Source organism: Nelumbo lutea, chromosome 1 (genome assembly GCF_056320005.1).
Source record: "Nelumbo lutea isolate HS-2025 chromosome 1, American lotus-T2T, whole genome shotgun sequence".
Classification (NCBI taxonomy): Eukaryota; Viridiplantae; Streptophyta; class Magnoliopsida; order Proteales; family Nelumbonaceae; genus Nelumbo; species Nelumbo lutea.
The window spans coordinates 40,683,687-40,706,350 of record NC_142684.1 but is presented as its reverse complement, the minus strand read 5'-3'; the positions used below and the strand labels follow the sequence as shown (position 1 = coordinate 40,706,350).

Genomic DNA, 22,664 nt, shown 5'->3' with positions numbered 1-22,664 from the left:
AAGAAATGCCAGAATATTCAATGATATGGAGAAGGACGAGGTTGGTGTATGGGATTGGGGGAGCCCTTAGAAACGCACAGGGTCAGATTATTGCCCTATTTTATAGGCCTATTGGAGTGGGGGATTCAGTTGGTGCAAAAGTTCAAGCAATGCTACAAGGAGTAGAGACTGCTAAAGAATAGAGTTTTGAACACTAATTACCTTCAATATTAGTAATTGGGTGGTTGAAAGAACCAGGGACAGTGGCTTGGACTTATAAGGGAGCCTTGAGGAGATTCAAATGGCTAATAACAAATATCACAATAAATTTTCAATGGGATAGAAGATCGGAAAACGGGATTGCAAATTGTCTAGCTAAACAAGGGGTGCATGGTGTTGAGGTTTTAAAAAAATCATGTAGTCTATAGTGGTAGTTTTTGATTATTTATTCTTCAGATAGGAAGTGGGGACCACATCACTCTTGTTGGGTCCTTTTTGAGCAGTTATTTTAATTGTTTTATGTGTTAGCTGCCCTATATGGGCATATTAGCTTTTGTACTCTTTACTATTTCAGAATATAAATAATAGTGAAAGGGCGGCCAGCATTATTGCTCTCTTTTCTCTCTCAAATCTCTTCTCTTCCTTTTCTCCTTTCTTCTCTTCTTCAAAAAATATTCATTTCTTTTACAGATTTCTTATTTCAGCACCTTTCTACTTGGTATTAGAGCAAGGTTAGGGTTTCTTGAAATTTTTTTTCATGCAGTCCTAGATCAGCCGATTGCATGAGATAAAGGGCTGATTGATCTACTTCAGATTGCCCAGTTCTTGGATTTTTTTTGGTGTGACCTAGTCATCACGAAGGTGATCTATGTTTTGGCATCAAAATCAGAAAGAATGGGAATGCAAGGAAGAGTCCTAGTCAAGTTGGACTCTACACTTTTTTTTCTGATCTTGGGCACTCAGCTATTGTTGGACTTCTCTAGGTATTTTATAGAGGGCGATTGGGTTTCTGGAAATTTTTGGGCCTTCTGGAGTGGCCGATTCACTTATCTCTCCGATGGGAGACAGTGGGAGGAAAGAGATTTCTCTCCAGATAGGGTTTTCTTCCTTCGGAAAGGTTTGTTACCTTTGTGTGTGAGATCGATTTGATCTTGGAGGCTCTTCACCTAATTTTTTTCTGCTTTGTTTGAAGTAAAATGAAGGGTTGGAGTACCGAGCAAAAGTCCATCGGTAACATGGGTTTGGGTATTGGAGGTAGTAGTGATATTTTTTGGTCTGGAATTATTACTACAGTGAAGTTTGATGGTACAAACTATCTAGAATGGGCACAATCAGCCAAGAAGACCATTAGTGCTCATGGGAAACTGGGGTACATCACTAGGGAGGAGAAGAAACCTAATATAGATCCTCCCGGTGGGTACAGGAGAATTACATGGTGATGACCTGGCTATATAACTCTATGTTACCTCACATTGGTAACTTTTTTTTGTAGGCTAATACTACAAAGGAGATTTCGGATGGAGTGGCTGAAACCGAGAGATAGAGCCTATCAGTTAAGGAATCAAGTTATTAGTACAAAACAGGGAGATAGACCTCTTGCCACCTATTTCTCCATGCTGAAAACTCTTTGGCAAGAGATCGACCACTTAGAAATTGTGGTTTGGGAGAGCATGAAGGATGCAGCAACCTATCAAGGGTTAGTAGAAAATAATAGGGTTTTTGAGTTCTTGGCTGGGCTGAACCTTGAATTTAACATTGCCAAGCAACATCTCATTTCTAGAGAAAGTGTGACTTTTTCTCAAGCTTAAGCCTTTGTCCCTGCGGAGGAGAGTAAGAGGAATGTCATGTTGAGACAGCCTGAGATTGATTAATTAGCTACGGTTAGTATAGTTAAATCTAAGCCAAATGGAGACAAGGGGAGTAGTGAGGCTAGGAAGGAGGACAATAAGGATTTGGTGTGTGACTATTACAAGAAGACGCCTATTGGAAGCTTCACCCTCATCTCGTACCAACTCGAATCAAGAACAAGAAGGGAAATGTAAATGTGGCAATTACAGGAGACCCTTCAAGACCCCTCTCCCAGGTTGATTTGGAGTCCATTGCAACAACAACAGTGAGGATTGAAATGGAAAAGTATGGACAGCTTATGAGTAAAAATGATTCAGCCAGTTCTAGCTCTTCAGATGGGCAGAACAGTGCAGGAGCCAACCATACTACTTTTGCTCACAGAGGTAGTTCATATGCAGTTGCAAATCATGTATTCACCTCAAGTAAGGGGGGACCTCCCTGGATTATAGATTCAGGAGCATTTGAGCACATGACCAATGGTGGATTAGAGCCATCATGTTAGTAGCAGCAACAATAGTGGATCAGAGTCAGCGAGTTAGATTATGCTCTAGCATAATCGTTTGAGTCATCTTTCTTTCATTTCAATGAGGTTTTTTTTTCCAAAGTTGTTTGAGTATGTTTAGTTGTCTAGTTTGGAATGTGAAAGTTGTCAGTTGGGAAAGCATTATAGGCAATCTTTTAAACCAAGTAATAAAAGAAGTTCATTTGCTTTTGATATTGTTCATACCGATGTATGGGGTCCTTACCACATTTCTTCCATGGGTGATTATCGTTATTTTTTCTTGTTTGTGGATATCATACATGGTATTCTTGGATATATCTGATGAGATCACGTGATGAAGTACCCATTTTGGTGCAACAGTTCCACCAAATGGTTTTCATACAATTTGGAATAAGGACTAAAGTCTTCAGATCAGATAATGCTAAAGAATACTTTGAGAAGGACTTGTCCTCATACTTTTTGGAGCATGGTGTGATTCATCAGAGTAGTTGTGCATACACACTGCAATAGAATGTTGTAGCAAAGAGAAAGAATAGATATATTGTGGAGGTGGCAAGGAGCCTTATGGTGTGTGCCTCAGTTCCTATTCGTTTTTGGGGGGATGCAGTTCTCACAGCCATGTATCTGATTAACTGTGTTCCTTCATGCACTTTGGGGTTTAAGGCACCTTTTAGCTTACTTTTTCCATACAGGGAGATATTTCATATACCTTTGAGAGTTTTTGGGTGTGTCCTTTATTCACATTCTTGATCCTCACCGCAAGAAATTGGATCCTAAGGCCAAGAAAAGTGTTTTCCTTGAATATGCTCAAAATCAAAAGGGGTATTGTTGTTATGATCCAATGTCGATCTAAAAGCCCAGAAAAGGTAGTATAGAAAGTGGTGGGGAAAATTTGTTCCAAGGTGTCGGTAAATGAGGAGTTTAAAAACCAAAATGTATCTCACTTACTTTGTACTAAATCATGGATGTTCTTGTGGTCTATTTTGTGTCCAGGTAGACCTAGCAGCCCGGGCCTTGTTGTAGTCTTCTCTCTCTGAATAAATTACTTTACCTTTTTCCAAAAAATAATGATCCAATGTTGAGGAGCAGGTTTGTTACTATGGATGTTACCTTTTTTGAGTCCGCTTTCTTTTTCTTGAGTGGTTCTCCTCAAGGGGAGTGTTCTGGGGAGGAGAACTCACAACCTGTCCCTCTTCCAATGTCATCTGTTCCTTCATCTGATCCACCTATTCCACCATCAACAACTACAGTCCCATTGCCTGATCCACTACGGCCAGCCTCACAGGTCTATTAGTGCCACCAGAAGAGGGTTGACTCCACACATGCTTAAGATAGAAAAACTTGCACCACTCTCCATCTGTCCATCTGAGATCCCAGGTTCGGTTGATACAGTTTTAGGTATTTCCCTTGAGCCTAAGCCTGTTATTTCCCCCGATTATGATGCTTCTACACCTAACACTGTTGTGGTAGTTGATCCCTCTAATCTTGATCTTCCCATTGCATTCCACAAAGGGAAAAGAAAGTCTACAGCCCATTGCATTTCACACCATCTCTCCTACAATGCCTTATCACACTCCTATCGTGTTTTCCTTTCTTCCTTGGATTTTGTGTCTATGCCCAGGAATGTCAATGAGGCTCCCTCCAAACTTGAGTAGAAACTAGCTATGCAAGAAGAAATGGAGATCTTGGTTAAAAATCAAACATTGGAAATAGTTGGCCTTGCTACAAACAAAGAGATAGTCGGATGCAGATAGTTGTTCACTATGAAGTACAGGACTGATAGCAGCATAGAGAGGTATAAGGCAAGGTTGGTTGCAAAAGGGTATACACAAACCTATGGTATTGATTACCTGGAGACTTTTGCATCAATTGGTAAGATGAGCTTAGTTCGGATTCTCTTGTCCCTAACAACTACCTATTCATGGTCTCTATTCCAGCCTGATGTTAAAAATGCTTTCCTTAATGGTGATCTGCAAGAAGAGGTATATATGGACATTCCAACTGGTTTTTATGAGAATGTTGGTAAGGAAAAAATTTCCGGGCTAAAGATCACTATATGGTCTGAAGCATTCACTTAGGGCATGGTTTGATAGGTCCAAAGGGGCACTTACCCATTTTGGGTACACATACTCAATTCGACCACACTCTTTATAAAAAGGAGAGAGGCACTCTTGTCAATATTGATTGTATATGTAGATGATATAGTTGTAAAAGGAAATGATCTGAAGGAGATTGATGCACTCAAGAAGTCACTACAGCAAGAGTTTGAGATCAAGGATCTAGGTAAATTGAAATACTTTATGGGGATTGAGGTTGAAAGATCCAAGTATGGGATTTTCATCTCGCATAGGAATACTGTGCTGGACGTACTATAGGAGATTGGGAAGCTAGGATTAAAATATGATAAAGTCCAACTAATCTAATGAAGGATTGAAATATGATAACCAAATAGAGACAAAAGTTAACAATTAATTCTTTCACCCTCACTAACAAGTAACCATGCAACAATTAACACATAAAATGACAACAGAAGAAAATGATTCACCAACCTTGATTGAGAAGCCTGCTACAAAGTGGCAGCACTTGCATAAATGGTCCCAATTTCTGCCTCTCTGCCAACAATTCTGCTAAATATCTAGCATTGCTGTATAGAGTGCAAAAAAGAAAATAAACCCACCAAAATCAGAAGCAAAAACCATCAGTGAAGTACACAATATTTCGTTACCATCTCTTTCAAATAAAAACTCTGTAGATCTGTGCTTGGAAACAATTTCCAATTATAGAAGCACATCATAAATCTGGAATTTTAACAAAGGGAAACAGATCTAGAGCTGCTACTAAGACATTAACATGTAATATCTATCTATCTATCTATCTATCTATCTATCTATCTATCTATCTATCTATATATATATATATATATGTAGCTAAGAAGAGAAATGAGCAGAAATAAAGCAGGCTGCCATTACTTTGGACAATGCCATTTTAGTCTTATGTTTTGCCTCAAAATCTAAAAACCCATATTCTATAATTCTCCCATTTGATTTGCACCATCTCAGCTTTGGAACTCTTAAATCTAACTTTGAAACTTTAAGATATGATGTGTTTATTTTCATGCCAACATAAATTCTGGTACATGATGATGCTAATGACACATGGCAGTGTAATGCAGGAGCAAAAGAGTCAAAATTGGGCTCTTGAGAATTTTAGATTATAGGGATATTTGACACCTCTGCGTCAAGACTAAGAATGAGCTTTGTTTGGTTATAGTCACCAGTTAAGAAATTTAGGAGTGATTAGCTATGTTCTTACCGGGTATGGCAATTTACAAAACAGAGGTACCCATATAATTTTTCACTTATCTGACTAGAACCAACTTTCACCACTCTTTACATAATAATTGGTTAAGTAGTTTAGGAACAATTATGTTTTCTTATAGTAATGAAATTTTTTTAATTTCGTTCACAGTTCCAACAGGATATGCTTTAACTGCAAAAATGTGGAGAAACGAAGTAATTGAGTCAATTTGAGTTCTTAATGACTATATCTAACTTTCTCCATTCTTTGCATATTCATTATTTTAAGTAGTTTAGGAGCAATTGAATTTTCTTATGATAGTGACAATTCTGTAATTTCATTTCAGTTCCAATAGGATTGGTATATATGATTTGTGCAAAAAGGGTTGAGGAATGAATTAATTAATTTAACTTTACAGCTTATGGTAAGAATGGCAAGTAATTCATATGGCCTAGAACAAATGAGTGATTGCAGGTTTTCTTTATTCTTTTCTCACCATCTTCTTCCCTATAACTCTTTAAGAATCCATTACATCCATTAATGTCCTACAAATAATATCGCTAAAGGAGACTGATCCAAGTAGATTTGGCTGCTATCCTCTATGCAACACATTCTGAGGAATAACTTTATGCGAGCTTATGTGGGACCATGCTCTCTAACCCCTAGTACAAGGAGCTTGATCATTATCAGGTTAGCAACTGGGAGAGTGGAGAGCCAAAAAGATGCTACCACCTAAAGAAAACCTGTCTCTCAACAAATAATGCTTGCCTTCCTAACTGGCCTCCAACAAATATATGAACCTATTCATGTTCCAATTTTGGGAGGTCATGAGTTGCCTACTCAAGAGGTTTATGCACTTGTACAATCATAGGACAGTAGCTATTTGGCCAAGAACTTCCAAATGGGGAACCAGTTGTTCTTGCCACGAGGATTGGGAATAAGAAGGTTGAGATACGTAAGAGGCAAGGGGAAAATTACAGACAAATTATGGTACACCCAATGTGAAAGATGATGCAATAGAGAGGAAACATGCTGGGATATTGTTGGGAAGCCAAAGAAGTAAACGAATAAGTTGGGGAAGAAGTCTAGTTCAGCTAATACTTTAGGGCAAGAGACTCAGCAGCAGCTTCCTACTCCTACTAATCCCTTTCGAATGAAGGTCACTTTTCGAGAGAAGCTTATGATTGTTGGTGATCTAATTCTCCACATGGGGAAGTTTGCTTGATGAACATTTAGCTGATTTTTGGATAAATCTCAGCTATGGAAAGGCGTTTTGTCATAGAAAGAAGATGGGGAGTTCAGTTCATCGATGGAGCACTGTTTTCAGTGACGAAAATCAGTTGGATGAGTTCATTGGAACTTCAGGGGAGGAAATATCAAGTGGTTTTAAAATCTAATAAAAAAGGTTGGTTTCTGGCTATGACAGAGGTCTGTGGCAACAATAGAAAACATTTGGTCAGTATTCCAGAAGGAAAACAGGGATCGGATTGGAGGTTATTTGCTCAGAAACTTCAAGATTTCCTGTCAATGAAAAATGATAATCAGATTGAAGGAGAAGACTCCAAGAATAATAAAAATAAGTGATAGAAAACGAAGTGGTTGTTGGCAAAGTCAACAAGATTCAAAAGCAGGTTCTGGATGGAAACAGAAAAGGATGGGAGAGGAGACTGGTGTTGGAAGCAGGTAGAGATGTTACGGATTGGGGGATCATTTTGAACATGCTGAAGAAGAAACTTCAAGTGGTTGCAGGAGTGATGGTCTTCCCTTTTGATGATCTCAAGAAGTGCAAGAGAGTGGCCTCTTCAACTTTGAGTACCCCATTTGAACTGAATAGGCCTTGTGATAATAAAGATAAAGAGAGTGGGTCGGGTCTCAAGGATAGTGCCCCGAACTTGGCAGAATGCTGTGGCCCTTTAGCAACTAGTTGGATAATCCCAGCGAGTCTTTGTTTAAAACTATTGGTTACAAAGTTATAAGTTCTGGTTTTCCAAGTTTGACACAAGGAACGACAGGAGATGCTGAAAGATTAAGTGACCGAGAAGGAAATGTAACAAATGAAGAGAGATTGATAGAGAAGGAGATTATAGAAGAGGAAATCAACGATGCCAAAGGATTCGTTTGGAGAAAGGTAAAGGTCTTCCCTAAAAAGAAGACTTTTTCACTTAACAGAGAATTTTAACAAGGAAGAAAAAGGATGTTAGGAAGAGAAGGAAGAAGTCCAAGAGGGTTCTGAAGGAAAACTTCATTTTTATAAAAAAGGAGAGAAGACGATGTGTTAGAAGAAGGTTCTGATGGTAAGGAAGATGTTATTGAAGATCTGAAAAGTAGAGATATGGAAGAGGCGAAGAGCAAAGAGCGGTAACGGAAGAAGGAAAAAGTGAAGAGGTGTGATAAGGAATGTGAGGGAAGGAGATGGAGGTGCAATTGGAGAAGAAAGGGAGAGCAGTCAAGAAGCTGAGATTATTAGGGTCATAGGGCAGAGGAAATAAGAGAAGAGGAAGAGGTGAGAAGAAACAGAGGGAGGGAAGGGGATAATGGTTTTGAGGTGAAGGAAGGGTGATTGCTTATCACCTTTGCTTGTATCCTGTTTTCTTCTTGTTTTAATAAAAAATTGTATTTATCTTCAAAACAAAAGTTACTAGATCAAAGGATGATCTCCTGGCTTCCATCATTCCATGCATAAATGATTATAGTATGGTCACACATTACAATAGCTTGAGGGGTCTTCCATTACACCCTCCACTTCCTATGCAATTAATTCAAGGAACCAGCAACCACCTTTGGTTAATAATTATCTATTATCTTCATAATTAAAAGTATATGCATATTAAAACAAAGAAATCAACATATTCATGAAAAGAAAATGAAGAAAAGAAATTTCAGAAAATATAGGGAATGAGCCACTTTTTGTCCTAGGAAAAGAAGAAAAGAAAGGGTGGAAGGAGAAGAAGAAGACAATAATTATGTATGGTGAAATGAAGAATGTATTGATTGGACAGAATTTTAAGTTCTTTCTTGTTTATTGGTTCAGGTTATGTCTTTTAGGGTTCAAGACAGCATACACCAACAAGTGTATTGATTAAACCCTAACAAATAAGAAAACAATAACAAAGAAGCATGTATATAAACCCACAATATGAATATTTTCATTTAGCAATGTCTATTTTATTATAATAATCCCCAAAAAAATAAAGAATACAAGAGTATATCATAGCATCATGTACAAAATAGGTAGGCAATTAAGCAAGGAGACCCTCCATGGGCATCTTGTTGGTTGTTGCCTAGGTGTTTCCTTGACAACTATGCTCTCAAACAGCTTTATTTTGCAAGAAAATACTTTTCTTTTGTACAAAAAAATATGAATAAAAAGGCATGTGCACACTGCACACGTACATACATATTTGTACTTCTTTCTTAAAGGAACTTCACTATTCCAACTACATGGAAGGAAAATTTGGCCCATCCAGAAGTCCAAACCATGCATCAATTAAGAACTTGCTATAAAATATATTATTACTTTTCCAAATGAGACTAGTTATTAAAAATTTTCAAATCTAAATTAAACGATGAAAAAAAGAATAGATACTGTTTTGCCACATGACAAGGACTGTATTGGAGAATTGTCCCATAAAGAGTAGATTGAGAATGTCTTACCTTTAATTGTTTCTAAATTCCAAGAGTCTTATCAAATCCTTATGACCAACGAGTGTGTCCAAGATTCGAAAAGAAAGGGTGAGCAAAGATGATGTCCAAGTTGGACTTTTAAAAAACACACTATGGTCTAGTGAATTTATCTTTCTTGGAAATGGTCATGGAAAGATGTGGATTTGGGGAAAGATGGAGAAAATGGATTAATAGTTGTTTGTATTCATGTCAATAGCAATCTTTATAAGTGTGTTAGAGTTATTGAGCATGACTGGTGTAAGGTAATAGAGAGAGAGAGAGAGGATAGATTGATGATTCACCTGACCCCACAATACTTAATTATAAAAATGACAAAATGGCATAACTACCATTTTACAATTGAATCAGATCTATATCTCATATAAGAAATTCCAATTCTAACCCTTGTAACATATAAAACAATGTCATTACTCAACTATGGTTAATGGATTGACAAAAGATTTCTTCCCAACTAAGAGAGATCCTAGACAAGGTGACCCACTGTACTTTTCAAGTTCACTGTCATTGTTGATGTACTTGGGCCTACCTCTAGGAGGGAATCCAAGAGCCAGCAACTTTTAGAATCCTATCATTTATAGATTTTGTAAGAAGCCTATTACATGGAAAAAGAACTATATCTCCATGGAGCTAGAACAACCTTAACTAACTCAACCTTAGCCAACTTGCCAATTAACTTCCTTTTGGTGTTTAAAATTCCTAGTCTTTTTTTTATTGGAAACGGTAACTTCATTAGATAACTTTCCAGATTTAAGTACAGCTGTCTACCCCTAAGTAGGTGTTGAGCCCCAGTTATCTTTCTTACAAAACTGCCCAAAACATACTCTCCCTCACAGTCCCTTGTTTAGCCAACGTGTCAGCTAAACCATCGGCTGATCTCCTTATCCATTTGAAGCATGCACCGATCTCCCTTGTTGTATTGTGGATTTCCCTTATGGGCTGTCTATAAATCTAGGCTCCCAACTTACCAGATTGCAGCCACTCAATCAACAATTTAGAATCTCCCCCAATCTCAATTTGGTGTAACCCCAACTGTTTTGCATATCTTACACCTTGAAGCAAGGCCATCACCTCCGCTCTCAATGAGTCCCCCACTCCTATTGGTCTCGAAAACAAAGCCACAATTCTGCCATTTTCATCTCTGAAAACTCCTACTATACCTGAAGGGCTCGGGTTACTGCTTGAACTCCCATCAAAATTCAATTTCACTCTTTGTTGTGTTGGTGGGGAGAACAATTCCTGCACAACAGGTTTCATGGAAGTTAGAAGCCACCACTTCCCAATTCCTATAAATGTCTTCAGCTGAGAAGTCTTTAAACAAATCCAAAGTTTTCAACCAATGAATAGTCATAATAATTATCCTTTCTACAATTGCCTCCTTGGGCTTCTCCACGCCTTTAAAGATTCTATTATTCCTTTCTTCCCAAATTGACCAAAAGATAGCTGCTCTTGTGGCTCTCCACATTAATCTTCCACGCCTCTTTGGTTGCCTGAAAAAGCTTGGGTCAAAAAGGCTTGCCACATCTGGGGGAGGTGTCCGCCTACAACCAAAGATAGAAGAGAACCAAGTCCAAATAAAGCATACAAATGGACAAGAAATCAATAGGTGTGTGATAGTCTCACCAGATCCCAAGCAGAGGCTACAAACATGGGGTGATAGGCAAACATTTGGCCTTTTTCTTTGCAACAAATCTAAAGTATTGATTTTTTGGATAACCACCTCCCAACAGAAAGCCTGAACTTTTGGGGGTAGAGGCTGACACCAAATCTCCTTTGAAGGAAAGCTCCTTACAGGGTTTGATGATTGAACGAGGATATCAAAAAAGGAAGAGCAAGTAAACACACCTGAAGGGGAACGTTTCCAAATTCTACTGTCCACACAAGATTCAAAAAAAAAAGATTATGGGAACATGATGATTCAAGAAAAAAAAAAACAAAAAAAAGCACCCCATGGATTCTTAATGAACAATTCATTACATTTTTCTTTATCTACTTTCTTACTTCACATAAATGAATGGTCAATATACATAAAGAATGCTAATTCTTTAGAAACCATTGTTAAGTAACAAAAAAAAAACGTTCTAAACCTTGTTGAATCAGATTCCCAAACATTCATTGGATTCTGATTTTCACTTTCACATCCATGCAGCATTGGCAACCAGTCTGGATGGAACAAGATGAAACCAAAAAAGAGGAACTCATTGTACTCCTTCAGGCCCTTCTCCTGTAGGAAGAAAGAAAATAGAGTAGCAAAGTAGCATGTTCCAGCTTTCTTTGAAAGAATAGGAAATATCTGATTTATCTACCATCCCACGAAAGAGGCAGTCTGGGTTACATCCTTACCACCCATCTCAAGTTTTTATTTCCAGTTTTTCTAATTTAATTTTATTATTTCACTATCATACAAGGAGCTTTTTCCACCATCAGAAATGCTTTCCTATTGTGATATCAGGCCAGCACTTCTGTTCCACCTTACAGGTTCAACAGAAATCACCTCAGAGAGAAAACAGGGAAAAAACATCTTACAAAGGTTGATCTTCATTTTTTTCTACTTGGGGCTTGATTGTCCTAATCTTACCCTTTTTACATCAAGAATTACCTCAACAAACTTATTTGGTTCTCTTTGCCACTATGTTCCTACACCTCAAGTCATCATGACGTTTTTCTTCCATATGTTAACCAAACTGTCTACGGTCTAACTTCAGAACCTGACACCTTAAAATGTCCTCTCATGATCTTAGGATATTAAGAATAAATAAGATCCAGAGTTGAAAGACGTAGAACTTTCTTGGTGATCTATCATGTTTTGTGGCTAGGGCAATCACCTTTTGTTGTTATCCTGCTGGCTTGCTGCAGATAAGTACACCTTACTTCATCAATTTATCACTTATCTTCATTATACTATAGGCAGTATGAAATTTGAAATGTTATAGACAATAATAATTAGACCCTAGTACCTTATGAGCATGCAACTAATTTTTTAAGTAACCAACTACTAGCAGCACATATTAAAAGATAATGAGAGCCGTCAGTTGCATTGCTAAACTGTTGTGAAGACTATGCGTATAGCAGATTTCCATATAAGAAAATGGTCTTCCAATCAAAGGTAAATTAACTTGGGCTTGTCATTGGTGTTTGTTCAGTATGGTTCACAAATAATAGTATTAAGAAGCAAAAAAGCGGCATCCCAGAAATGAAATTCCCTGAATCTCTTGTAAATTTCAAAAATATTAAACTTAGAAAATGTCTAGATAAAATTATCTGCTTTCTTTTAGGGTAAATACATCTTTTACTTCAGAATGTTATAATATTCAACACGTCAAGGAATTAATGTAATTAATGTCCATTTACCTCTCCCTAGCAACCAAAGCAGGAAACCAAAACCAACCTGAACTCTTTCATCTTTTACTGATAGAAGCATGTCCTATTCAATTACCATTTAAGGTGTCCGTGCTTCCCACCCCACCCCATAAAAAAAATAAATAGTAATTACAAACTCATCTAGACATATAAAAACTTAGCCCTCAACCTTTAAGAGTTACAAGTAACCAAGTAAACAAAGCACGAGGTTATCTATCCGTCTGTCTATTAATTCATGTATAGAAAAGAATGCAACAAATGAGAACGGTGAAAAGGACAAGACCGAAATCCAAACAAAAAACGCATAACCCAGAACCGAGATCATAAAACCCAAATTAAAATCACAAGTATCAAGTCGCAAATCACTTATTTAATAAACAATTTCTCAAAAAAAAAAAAAAAAAAAAAAAACAGATATACACGAATAAACAGATATGGTTAAAAATAATAATAATAAAGGAAATGAACAGACCTTTCTCGATCCAAGGAACCTGAAGAAGGCCTGTGAGGAGAAGCATGAACTCCAGGAGAGTACTGGAAGTAACTTCCTGTTGGGACTCTGTCACCCATCACAGACACCAAAAGAGTCTTGGGTGTTTCTATGAAGGAATCAAGGAAGGAATAAACATAAAGAATAAGAGACCCAGATGAGAAGAAATCTAATGTGAAATAGCAGAAGAAAAATGGTCTCAAGTCTCAACTCAACCCCTCTCTTGGACTCCCTGAGGGGTGACACAGAGAGATGGGAGAGAGAGCGCCCCCTGGTAAAAGAGAACTCCCGATCCTTTGCTTCGCTGTATTTATACACCATTGAATGCTCCTCTTCCTCCTCTTTTAAATTGCCGCAATGGGGAATGCATCCGGGTGTTGCACAGAAGAATAAGAACAATCAATGAAGCGAACACCGACCTCGCTGGTCGCTTGTCAATTATCGCTTGCTCTGTTCGAATCGGATCCGGAGCGGACCTGCTACATCCAAAAATGATCCGAAATATCATGATAACAAATTTGAGTACAATCGAAATTTCTATTGGATTTTGTTGATGGATAAAATCCTATTGGATTTAGGAATCTCGTAATCAGATCTGGTTCCCATTGAATTTTTAATCCAAGGTAAATCGATTTTTTTGACAAATCCTTAAACCTCGCATGTAATTTGCGAGAAAGACCCCTCAATTTTCATTTGCCAGAAAAACCCATGAACTTTCATACTGAATAAATACCCCCTCTCCTTTAAGTGATTCGGGATCTCCCGTCTACAATAACTCTACCCACATCTATCCATAAAACAGTATCACTGCATTTATGTGAGTAGACTTGGGTAGAGTTCTTGTGCGCAAGAGATCCGAACTCCCTTCAAGTAGAGTAATGGAAGAAGTGAATTTATAAAATTACCCACCGGAAAAACAAATGGGTGGGAGGATATATTTTTAAAATGACCAAAATGGGCAAAATAAATCACGTAAATTTCAGATGTAAAACTTAGTGCAATTTGATTATTAACCTGGACAATTAAAGAGTTGAATTATATATGGATTATGAGTGAAGGCTGGACTTTGATGAAATTCATATTCTTCTTTCCTTGAATCTTATACATGTGTTAAATGGTAATTTACAAAAATAAGAGTTGAACACTTGCAAAAATTTCCTGACCACTCAATGCATTTCTGTTTTAAAAATTCATCGTTAGATGGTGAGAATAGAAGGGGGAATGTTCAGTTTATAGCTGATGTCTTTGCTTGAGGACAAGCAACAGCTTAAGTGTGGGGGTATTTGATGAACCTACAATTTATCTATAATTTTTTAGGACTTTAGCATGGATTTTTATGTCGGTTTTATTAAAATTTGCCTTAATTTAGCTTAATGCTAAGAATATGTTTTAGGGGTAATTAATCCAAGAAAATGAAGAAAAATGCAATGAAAGAAGGTTCAAAAAGACCAAATTCAGCCTAGCCCCGTTGTGGAAGCAAGAGAGAGCACTTCGGCCCAAGAATAGCAAGTGGATTCCTTGATCAAACCAAAGAAAAAAAAGCTTAGCCAAGAGTAGAAATCGGCCCAGCAAAGAAAGTCCATTCTCAATCCAAAAGAGTAGCTCAAAGCATAGCTATCATGTGCTAAGAGAGTTTAAGTGCAGCCCAAATAGCAACCCTTAGGAGGCTTTTGAGAGAGCTCTAGAAAGTTCAAGAAAGGGGTGTAATACACCCCATTCTAGAGGCTTCAAGAAGGGGCAAGAGCCCCCTTGAAAAACTATATAAGGAGGCATCTAGGAGGGGGGAGAGGTGTTCAATTGCTTGAAATGAAGGCTCTCCCACTCTTAGAGGTTCAGCTACCTTGAGAGAAGAGAAGAGAAGAGGCTAGGCGCAAGGAAGAAGAAAAAGAAGGGCTGAAGGAAGTTCAAGTCAAGCAAGTAAGAAGAGAAGGTGAGTTTGAAATTGGGGGTTTGTGATTCAGAGATCTTTTATAATAACTCAATTGTAGTTTCATTCTCATTTAATTTGAATTCAGTTTTTTTGTTATATATTTTTTTTTTCTTTCTCATTCTTCCATTCTTCTTTGACGTATTTCAACTTGTAAAATTTCAGCTTAGCAATCAAATTTTTTTTTATTCATTCGAATGGTTATGAATTGTACTTGAAGTTTCTTGAATAAGGGTGTTATTGTAGATTAATTCGGCCAATCAACATTCAAAACTCAGATATGAGATTGCAAGATCTGAATTGCTTGAAAGAAAATTCAGATATGCAAATTTCAGATTGGCTAAATGGATCTAAAGCTTGGAATTCCTAGAGTGCTTGAGAGAGACTCTAGGAATTCAGATCTACTATTCAAGAACTGAATTGGATGCGAGTTTAGCGATAACTTGCACAATTCAGTTGGTGATCAATTCAATTTTGAATTGATACCTTAGATGTGTTTGAAGAAATGCATGCATGAGGATTAGATCCTTGATAGGAGATATGAGGATCATCACTCATGCATAGATTGAACATGCACTCAAAAGAGAATGTTCATGAGCTTGGGGTCTGACCAAACCAAGGCTCAATTATGATTTATTCGAATGATTCAAATTGATAGATTGTTGAATTCTGAGATTGACATTTACTGCTTACTCTTCTAACCTGATTTGAAGGCAAATTTCAACCCTTTATTATTCTTTTCTTTCATTACAAAAAGAAGAAAATATATATATATATATATATATATATAAGACAATGGAAAAGAGAGAGAGAGAGAACTATATAACCAAAAGAATGGAAAACAAGGATTCGGATCAGAACTTAGATCTGAGCTGTAACAGATCTGCAATAGTTCAGATCTGAGTTCCCTTGAACTCAGACCTGAACTGATGTAAATTTAAAAGGTAATTGGGGGCGGGTATCATCACCCCAATACACTCTAGAACAAATCTGCTATCTCCCAAAAACAATTGGATAGCCTTGAGTAAAGAAATTCAGATCTGAACTGGGGCTGTGAACAGAGCAAGATACAGGGCAGACTTTGCAATGTTAGATAACTTGTACTCTGATCTATTTGAGTTGTTTTGGTTGAGGAAAAGTTTGTATATTTTGGGATTTTTTTTTATGCCGCAATAGTTTTAATGCAATGCAGCACCTCCACACAGTTTTCTATTTCAGACTTCTCTTCTAATATTACAGATCTGCAACAGTTCAGATCTGAGTTCATCTGAACTGATGCAATCATGAGGTGAATTGGGAGCCATAATCACCCCAACTCACCCTATTATCCATCTGTACGTCCCAAAACAATTGGATAGCAAAGAAGGGCATTTAAGACCACAACTCATATTTGGATAGCAAAGGAACTCAAATATGAGTTCAATTATCACTTCGACTGTTACAAATCCGCAATAGTTTAGATCTGAGTTCAGACCTGAACTGATGCAATTTTGAGGGGAATTGAGTATCATCACCACCCTAATTCACCCTAGGGGACTTATGGGGTTCCCCCAAAAGCACTTTTGGTAAGCAACATTTGAAGAAATTTAGATCTGAACTGGTTCATATCTGAATGCAGTTGAGGACTAAACCAGAACTTTGAATTTTTTATGAACTATTTTCTTTGCTCTATGCACTTATAACCAAGGTATTGTATCTGAGGAGATGTATGATTGAATTGAAAATTTGTGTTACCTTAGATATCAAATGAAAAGCAACACGTTCTAAGTGTTTCTAGTAAGTTCAGACCTAGTAGGGCTACTACAGCAGACCTGCTACAGCAAGGCTAAATCTGGCTAGGTTTGAGAACAGATTTGTATTACAATTAACATTACTAAATTGGCAATAAGAATGGTCCTGGGCTGATCCTTGAAATTTCCCAAGTTAGAGAGCTCTGATTTTCAGTTGTGAATGATTAAAAAGTCTAAAGATTTGAACTTAATTCAAATCTGCTACTGATGCACTTTAGCTTACAATACAGAAACATTAAATTTGAAAATGTGTGGAATGGTTATTTTGTTACTGTTGCACTATGGGTTGCTATTTTTTTTACTTATGGGACATTTGTATGAATTCATAAGGAATCTTAACCAAAATATTGTTTGGATTCATTGTGAGCTAAACTGTTTTCAATAGCAACAACTTATGCAGGTCAATATCAGACCTGATTTCAGGTCATAAGAATTCATCAAGATTTCTTGAAGCCATACACTTGCATAGTTCATAAACCTGAATCCAAACCTGGCTTAGGTCGAGTTATAGCTCAAATTATGTCCTCTAAAGGCATTGTTAATTCAACTCTGATAAGCTGCCCTCAGTCCAGTAGAGGTGAATGGATGTGTGCAATAGTGTACATTGCATTTCAATTCAAATTTCAGTTATTATTGTTTTAATCAACAATCCTAAAGAATTGTAGGTCTGAAAGCAGATGCTGCAACTAAGGATTGCCTTGATTTCACAACTATGATAGGCTTAGGTAATTATATTCTTTTGTATTATCTTGTTTATTGCCTTGACTTTCACAGTTTCTGATAAGCAGAATCGAGATGGAGGAGATCCTCTACGACCTGGAGATTGAAAGAACTCTCCGTAACCGTCTAAGAGCAGCCAGACAAGTCCAACAAGAAGCTCAAGAAATGGCTGAGCAGAGGACTATGATGGATTATGCCAAATCCACACTCACTGGAGCTGCCTCCAGCTTTATCAGGCCCAATATTGCTGCTAACAACTTTGAGATCAAATCGGCCATCATACAAATGATTCAAAATACGGAGCAATTCTGTGGTTTGGCCCACAAAGATCCCAATGCACACATTTCTAACTTTTTAGAAATATGTGACACCTTCAAACGCAATGGGGTAAGTAATAATGCCATTAGGCTGAGGCTATTCCCATTTTCTTTGAAGGATAAAGCCAAAGAATGGCTGAATTCATTACCGATAGGATCAATAACTATGTGGGATGAAATAGCTAGCTGCTTTCTCTCTAAATATTTTCCCCCTTCTAAAACTGCTAAAATGAGGAATGACATCACTACTTTTTTCCAGCAAGAGGGGGAATTTTTATACGAGTCATGGGAACGATACAAGGAGCTCCTAAGGAGAGTTCCTCACCATGGCCTCCCCATTTGGCTGCAAGTACTGACTTTCTATAATGGTCTTACCGACTCAAATAAGACCATACTAGATGTTGCAGCCAGAGGATCCATAAATAATAAAACTCCTGAGGTTGCCCATGCACTTATTGAAGATTTGATCTCCATCACACATGCAACCCAAGAATTCAAGAAACATTCATAGAACAATTCCATAAATATAACAAAATAATAAAGATTTGTTTTCCAAATCATTCACCTATAATCTGGGAACCAATTCCCAGAAAAAAATGCTAATTGCGCAAATCAGGTAGAACACCTTATGCCCATTTGCGCAGATCCAGATCTGATCTAATTCAGTTCAAGACTTGAACTGGCTTTGATACCACTGAAGGAATGGGAGATCCATCGTATGGATGACCGAACCCTGTAGGAAGGTTGGACGATATTTCAAAAAATTTCTTTACTCCCATATGGGAATCGTATTTCCAATTTAGAAAACTTCATTTTCAAGGTTTGTTCCTGTAACCAAACCAGACCAAATTTGAAACCAAGATTAGGGAGAAGTATACCTGATATGGAATCCACACAAAAATGCTCCTCCCAGCAAAGGTGTTCATGCCCAAAGAGTGTACCAAATCCTCCCTCCATTAAAGATGACACAACTTAGGATGAGGCAGGATCAACAGGTAGTCTTCACCAAGAACCTTTGATTCTTTAGCAAAAATCGAATGAGGGTAGTGAGCACAGCTTTAGAATTATTTCTTCTAGCGAGAAACAATATCAAGATCAAATCTTGATCAGTTCCAAGAAATGGAGATTGAACTGGGTAGGGCGGAAAGAGTAGGGAGAGAAAATTGAAGGTAGAAATAGTCAAACTATGTTGTGTAATTCTCAGGTCCGCCCTGCTCTTTATATATAACCTTAAAGAGATGATCTCCTAATCTGATTTGGAGTTTCTTGATCCAAATCTTTATTTGGACCTGAATTCTTTAAGTGATAAGGATAATCCCTTATCTTATTTGCAAATCAAGATCAACTATTCCTAATCAAATCAGGAATTCCCTAATCCAAATCTCTATTTAGATATGGACTCTTTAACTGGATAAGAGTTATCCTCTTATCCCTATCTGTTGATCCATACCCAGATTCGCTCATTTTTAATTAATCCAATTAACTAGTTCAAAATAGGTTTTAGGCCCATTAAGATTTCAAGCTCACTTCCTTTTAATGTTGATTAGCTTGGATCTCTTTGTATGGCGTGGGACCCTATCATTGATCTACACATTAGCCATATGAGTTCAGCTTAGCCTTTGTTACAAGGCCTGGCAGAATCCACTATTGAATACAGTGAAACCCTGAGTCATCACCATGGGCTTTTAACAGGCCCAACATTTACACTAAATGGCCTTTGGGTCCAACCATCTTATGAAGGCCCAAGGACTATGGGTAGATGTGAGATTAGCCCATCAGGTTTATTATCCCTAAATGGTATTACACTTAACCTCTCAGCCCTTAATGATCAAACACTGCCCAACAAGAGAGGACCTTTCCCTCGGTTGCAAGGTACAATGTTGCACTCTCTACTCACATGGATCCCGAGAGTTAAAACCTTTTTGCAAACAATTTGTGAAAACATAATATATAAGTATATCTCTATATAAATACATTTTGCAAAACCAAATTTTAAACACATTTGAAATCCACTACCGGTAGTTTAGGTTTCCATAAGAGAGAGTGCATTTCCATGATCATTCACTTTGTTCGACAAAGGGGCTGATCTTGTCACTATGATCACCCACTTAGATGAATTCTCGGACTATCCCAACATACTTGAGTTTTGACCCCCCTCTAAGGATCTCACTGATTGGCATATCAAAGACAGCCCAATCCAACACCTAGTGCAGTACCATAATCGAGTCTAGGGGTCAAGTGTAACATTCCAATTTTGCCCATCTATCTCCAGGGTTTAGGACAACACTAGAATTTGGTTCGGTTCAGGGTTTCAAGAAAACCCACACTACATGTACCTCGGGTCTCACCCTGGAAACCGAGACAAGGGCATATCAGTGTCATCTTTGGCAGGATAAATCTCCCAAGATCTATCCAATGGCTATGAAGATTCTAAACTAACACGAGTCTCATTAGTGTCCACTTTAAGGGTATTACATAGAAACACACCACAATAACATGAATCAAATATGTACTTTATTCATTTACAATAAATGTCATAATGTACATCAAGTTGATTGGAGCTAAGGGCATACATTGTCTAACACTTGTTTCCTTTTGATTTCAAATCTGGTCCAGTTTGTTTGAAGAACGAACCTTGAAAATGCAGTTTTCTAAATTAGGGAATTGGATTCTCGGAAGGGAGAAAGAAAATTTTTGAAATTTTGCCCAACCTCCCTCCAAGGTTCAGCACTCCAAATGATGGATCTCCTTTCTCTTCAGCTTCAAATTTTAGAGGTGGCACAATTGAGCTATTATTGTGATCGAAAGATTTGCACTATCGATCTTGAGCTGGGATCTGTCGCTGCTATGGTTCGATTCCAATGATGGACAGTCTGATTTCGAAGTCAACGATCAAGGGGACTTGATCCAATGGAAGGGAGAAAGAGATGGAAGAGAGAAATGAGAAAGATAGGTAGGGAGGCAAAGAGATCCGATTGGATTCATTGGCGCTTCTAGTTTGGTGGTGGGTTCGATAGTAACAGAGGGGGTGGCAACTGGTTCGGTGCAGAAATAGAAGAAAAAAAGTGAAAAATAAAAGAAAGAGAGGAGAGAGAGGGAGAGGGGTCAATGGTGGAGTGGAAGATCGCTCAATTAGAATGTGCCGCTGCAAAGGAAAGAGGGGGAAGAAGAAGAAGAAGAAGAAGAAGATGAAGATATGAAGAGAGAAGGGGAAGAGATCGGACTGAGAGGGGGTGCCGCTGCCGCCGTAACTCTGTTTGAACGCTCGAAGGGGAGAGACGATGGATGGTCAATCCTTTGAATTCTCTAAATTATGGGAGGCAATGACAATCTCACAATTTTGGAAAATCTTAGGGGTATTTTGGTAATTTTAGTAAGTTGGCCTTAACCGGGTCCAAGGGTTGTACCGGGTTCTTGGTTCAATGATGGGTGGTTCCAAGTAAAAAAAGTGGAGGGTTGAGATGGGTCTGACCATAGAGAGTGGGTTTGTGTGTGTGTGTGTGCTAGCGTGATTGGCCAAAATGAAATCTTTTTGGATGGAAGGGTTAATGAGGGTATTTTTGGCTGAAATTTTATAGGGTGGGGTTTTCGGACATCCTGAGTTGGTTGGCCAGGTTTGATTGGTTTAGATGCATTCGGAAGTGGATATGGGTTGTGGGTATGAGAAGGGTTGAAATAGAATCTTTGTTTGATGAGTAGGAGAACGGAGGGATCTTGAGTTCAAATTTCCTGGGTAGGTGTCTTGGGAGGTCTTGGGTCTGATGGTTGTGCCTGGTCTAGTGGTCAAGGTGTAGATGAGGGGGTGATCAGGGTCATCGGATTGGTATTGGGCAGTTTATCGATGGATTTGAGGGCTCTCAGGGTGGATTTCAGGTTTTTGGGTGTTTCAAATGGATCAAAAGGGTCTGATCAATGATTTGGGGTGAATTGGAGGTTCGGGCGATGGACTAAGCAAAAATCAGGTGTTAACAATATCATATAAATATATTTTGCAAAACCAAATCTCAGACATAGTTGAAATTCACTACTGGCAATTTAAGTTTCCATCAGAGATCCTATCATTCACTTTGTCAAACAAAGGGGCCGATTCTATTGCTATGATCACCCACTCAGATGAATTCTCAAACTGCTCCACATAATCAAGTCTAGGAGTTATGTCTAATTTGCCAGTTTTTCCCATTAATCTCCAAGGTTTAGGGCATAACTAAAAAATGGTCCAAGTTCAGTGTTTCAATCAAACACGCACTGCATGTGCTTTGGGTATAACCCTTGCAGCTGAGACAAGCTGCCCCAACTTTGGCAGCACATCAGTGTCAGCCTTGCCAGATAAACTCTCCAAGTCTATCCAATGGCTAAGAACATTCTATATTAATACGAGTCTTATAAGTGTCCAATTAGGGGGTAATTACACAGAAACACACCAATGTCAACATGAAACAATAATGTACTTTTATTCATTTACAATAAATGTATTTGTACATCAATCTGATTGGAGCTAAGGGCATACACTATCTAACAAACACATCTATAAATGGAGTGGTTAATGCATTCGGTTTAGTGGTGTAAAACAGTCGTGTCGAGCCGTACTTTCCTCCCCTAGGATAGCTTGGGGGGTCGACCCGACATGGCCCACGACCCAGGCCCATGTGGGTTCGTGCCATGTCATGTCGTGCAATGAGCCAGGCTTGCCCGTGGGCCGAGCCTAAGCCTTGGGCCAGGTCAGGCTGTGCATCAAGCTAAAGTTATTTATTTA

General features: G+C 38.1%; 1 protein-coding gene and 1 non-coding gene across 7 annotated transcripts in view; both read right to left on the bottom strand.

Moving 5' to 3' along the window:
- The window catches only part of LOC148874375 (RNA-binding KH domain-containing protein), a 38,843-nt gene extending 24,988 nt beyond the window's left edge, over positions 1 to 13,855 (bottom strand). For 4 of the 6 annotated variants that reach the window (XM_088986436.1, XM_088986447.1, XM_088986450.1 and 1 more), the window contains exons 1-2: positions 13,140 to 13,570; positions 4,879 to 4,973 (exon numbers count right to left, since the gene is read on the bottom strand). In XM_088986436.1, the coding sequence (XP_088842562.1) occupies positions 4,879 to 4,973; positions 13,140 to 13,237 (193 nt within the window). In that variant the 5' untranslated portion in view covers positions 13,238 to 13,570. Of the gene's footprint in view, positions 1 to 4,878; positions 4,974 to 13,139 lie in introns of all 6 variants that reach the window. The other 2 variants (XM_088986423.1, XM_088986428.1) reach the window with 2 other exon arrangements.
- A 4,282-nt stretch (positions 13,856 to 18,137) lies between these two features.
- On the bottom strand, positions 18,138 to 18,244 carry LOC148874374 (small nucleolar RNA R71). Its single transcript, XR_016106210.1, has one exon. It is a non-coding gene; the product is annotated as a small nucleolar RNA R71 (small nucleolar RNA).
- Between the last annotated feature and the right edge of the window lie 4,420 nt (positions 18,245 to 22,664).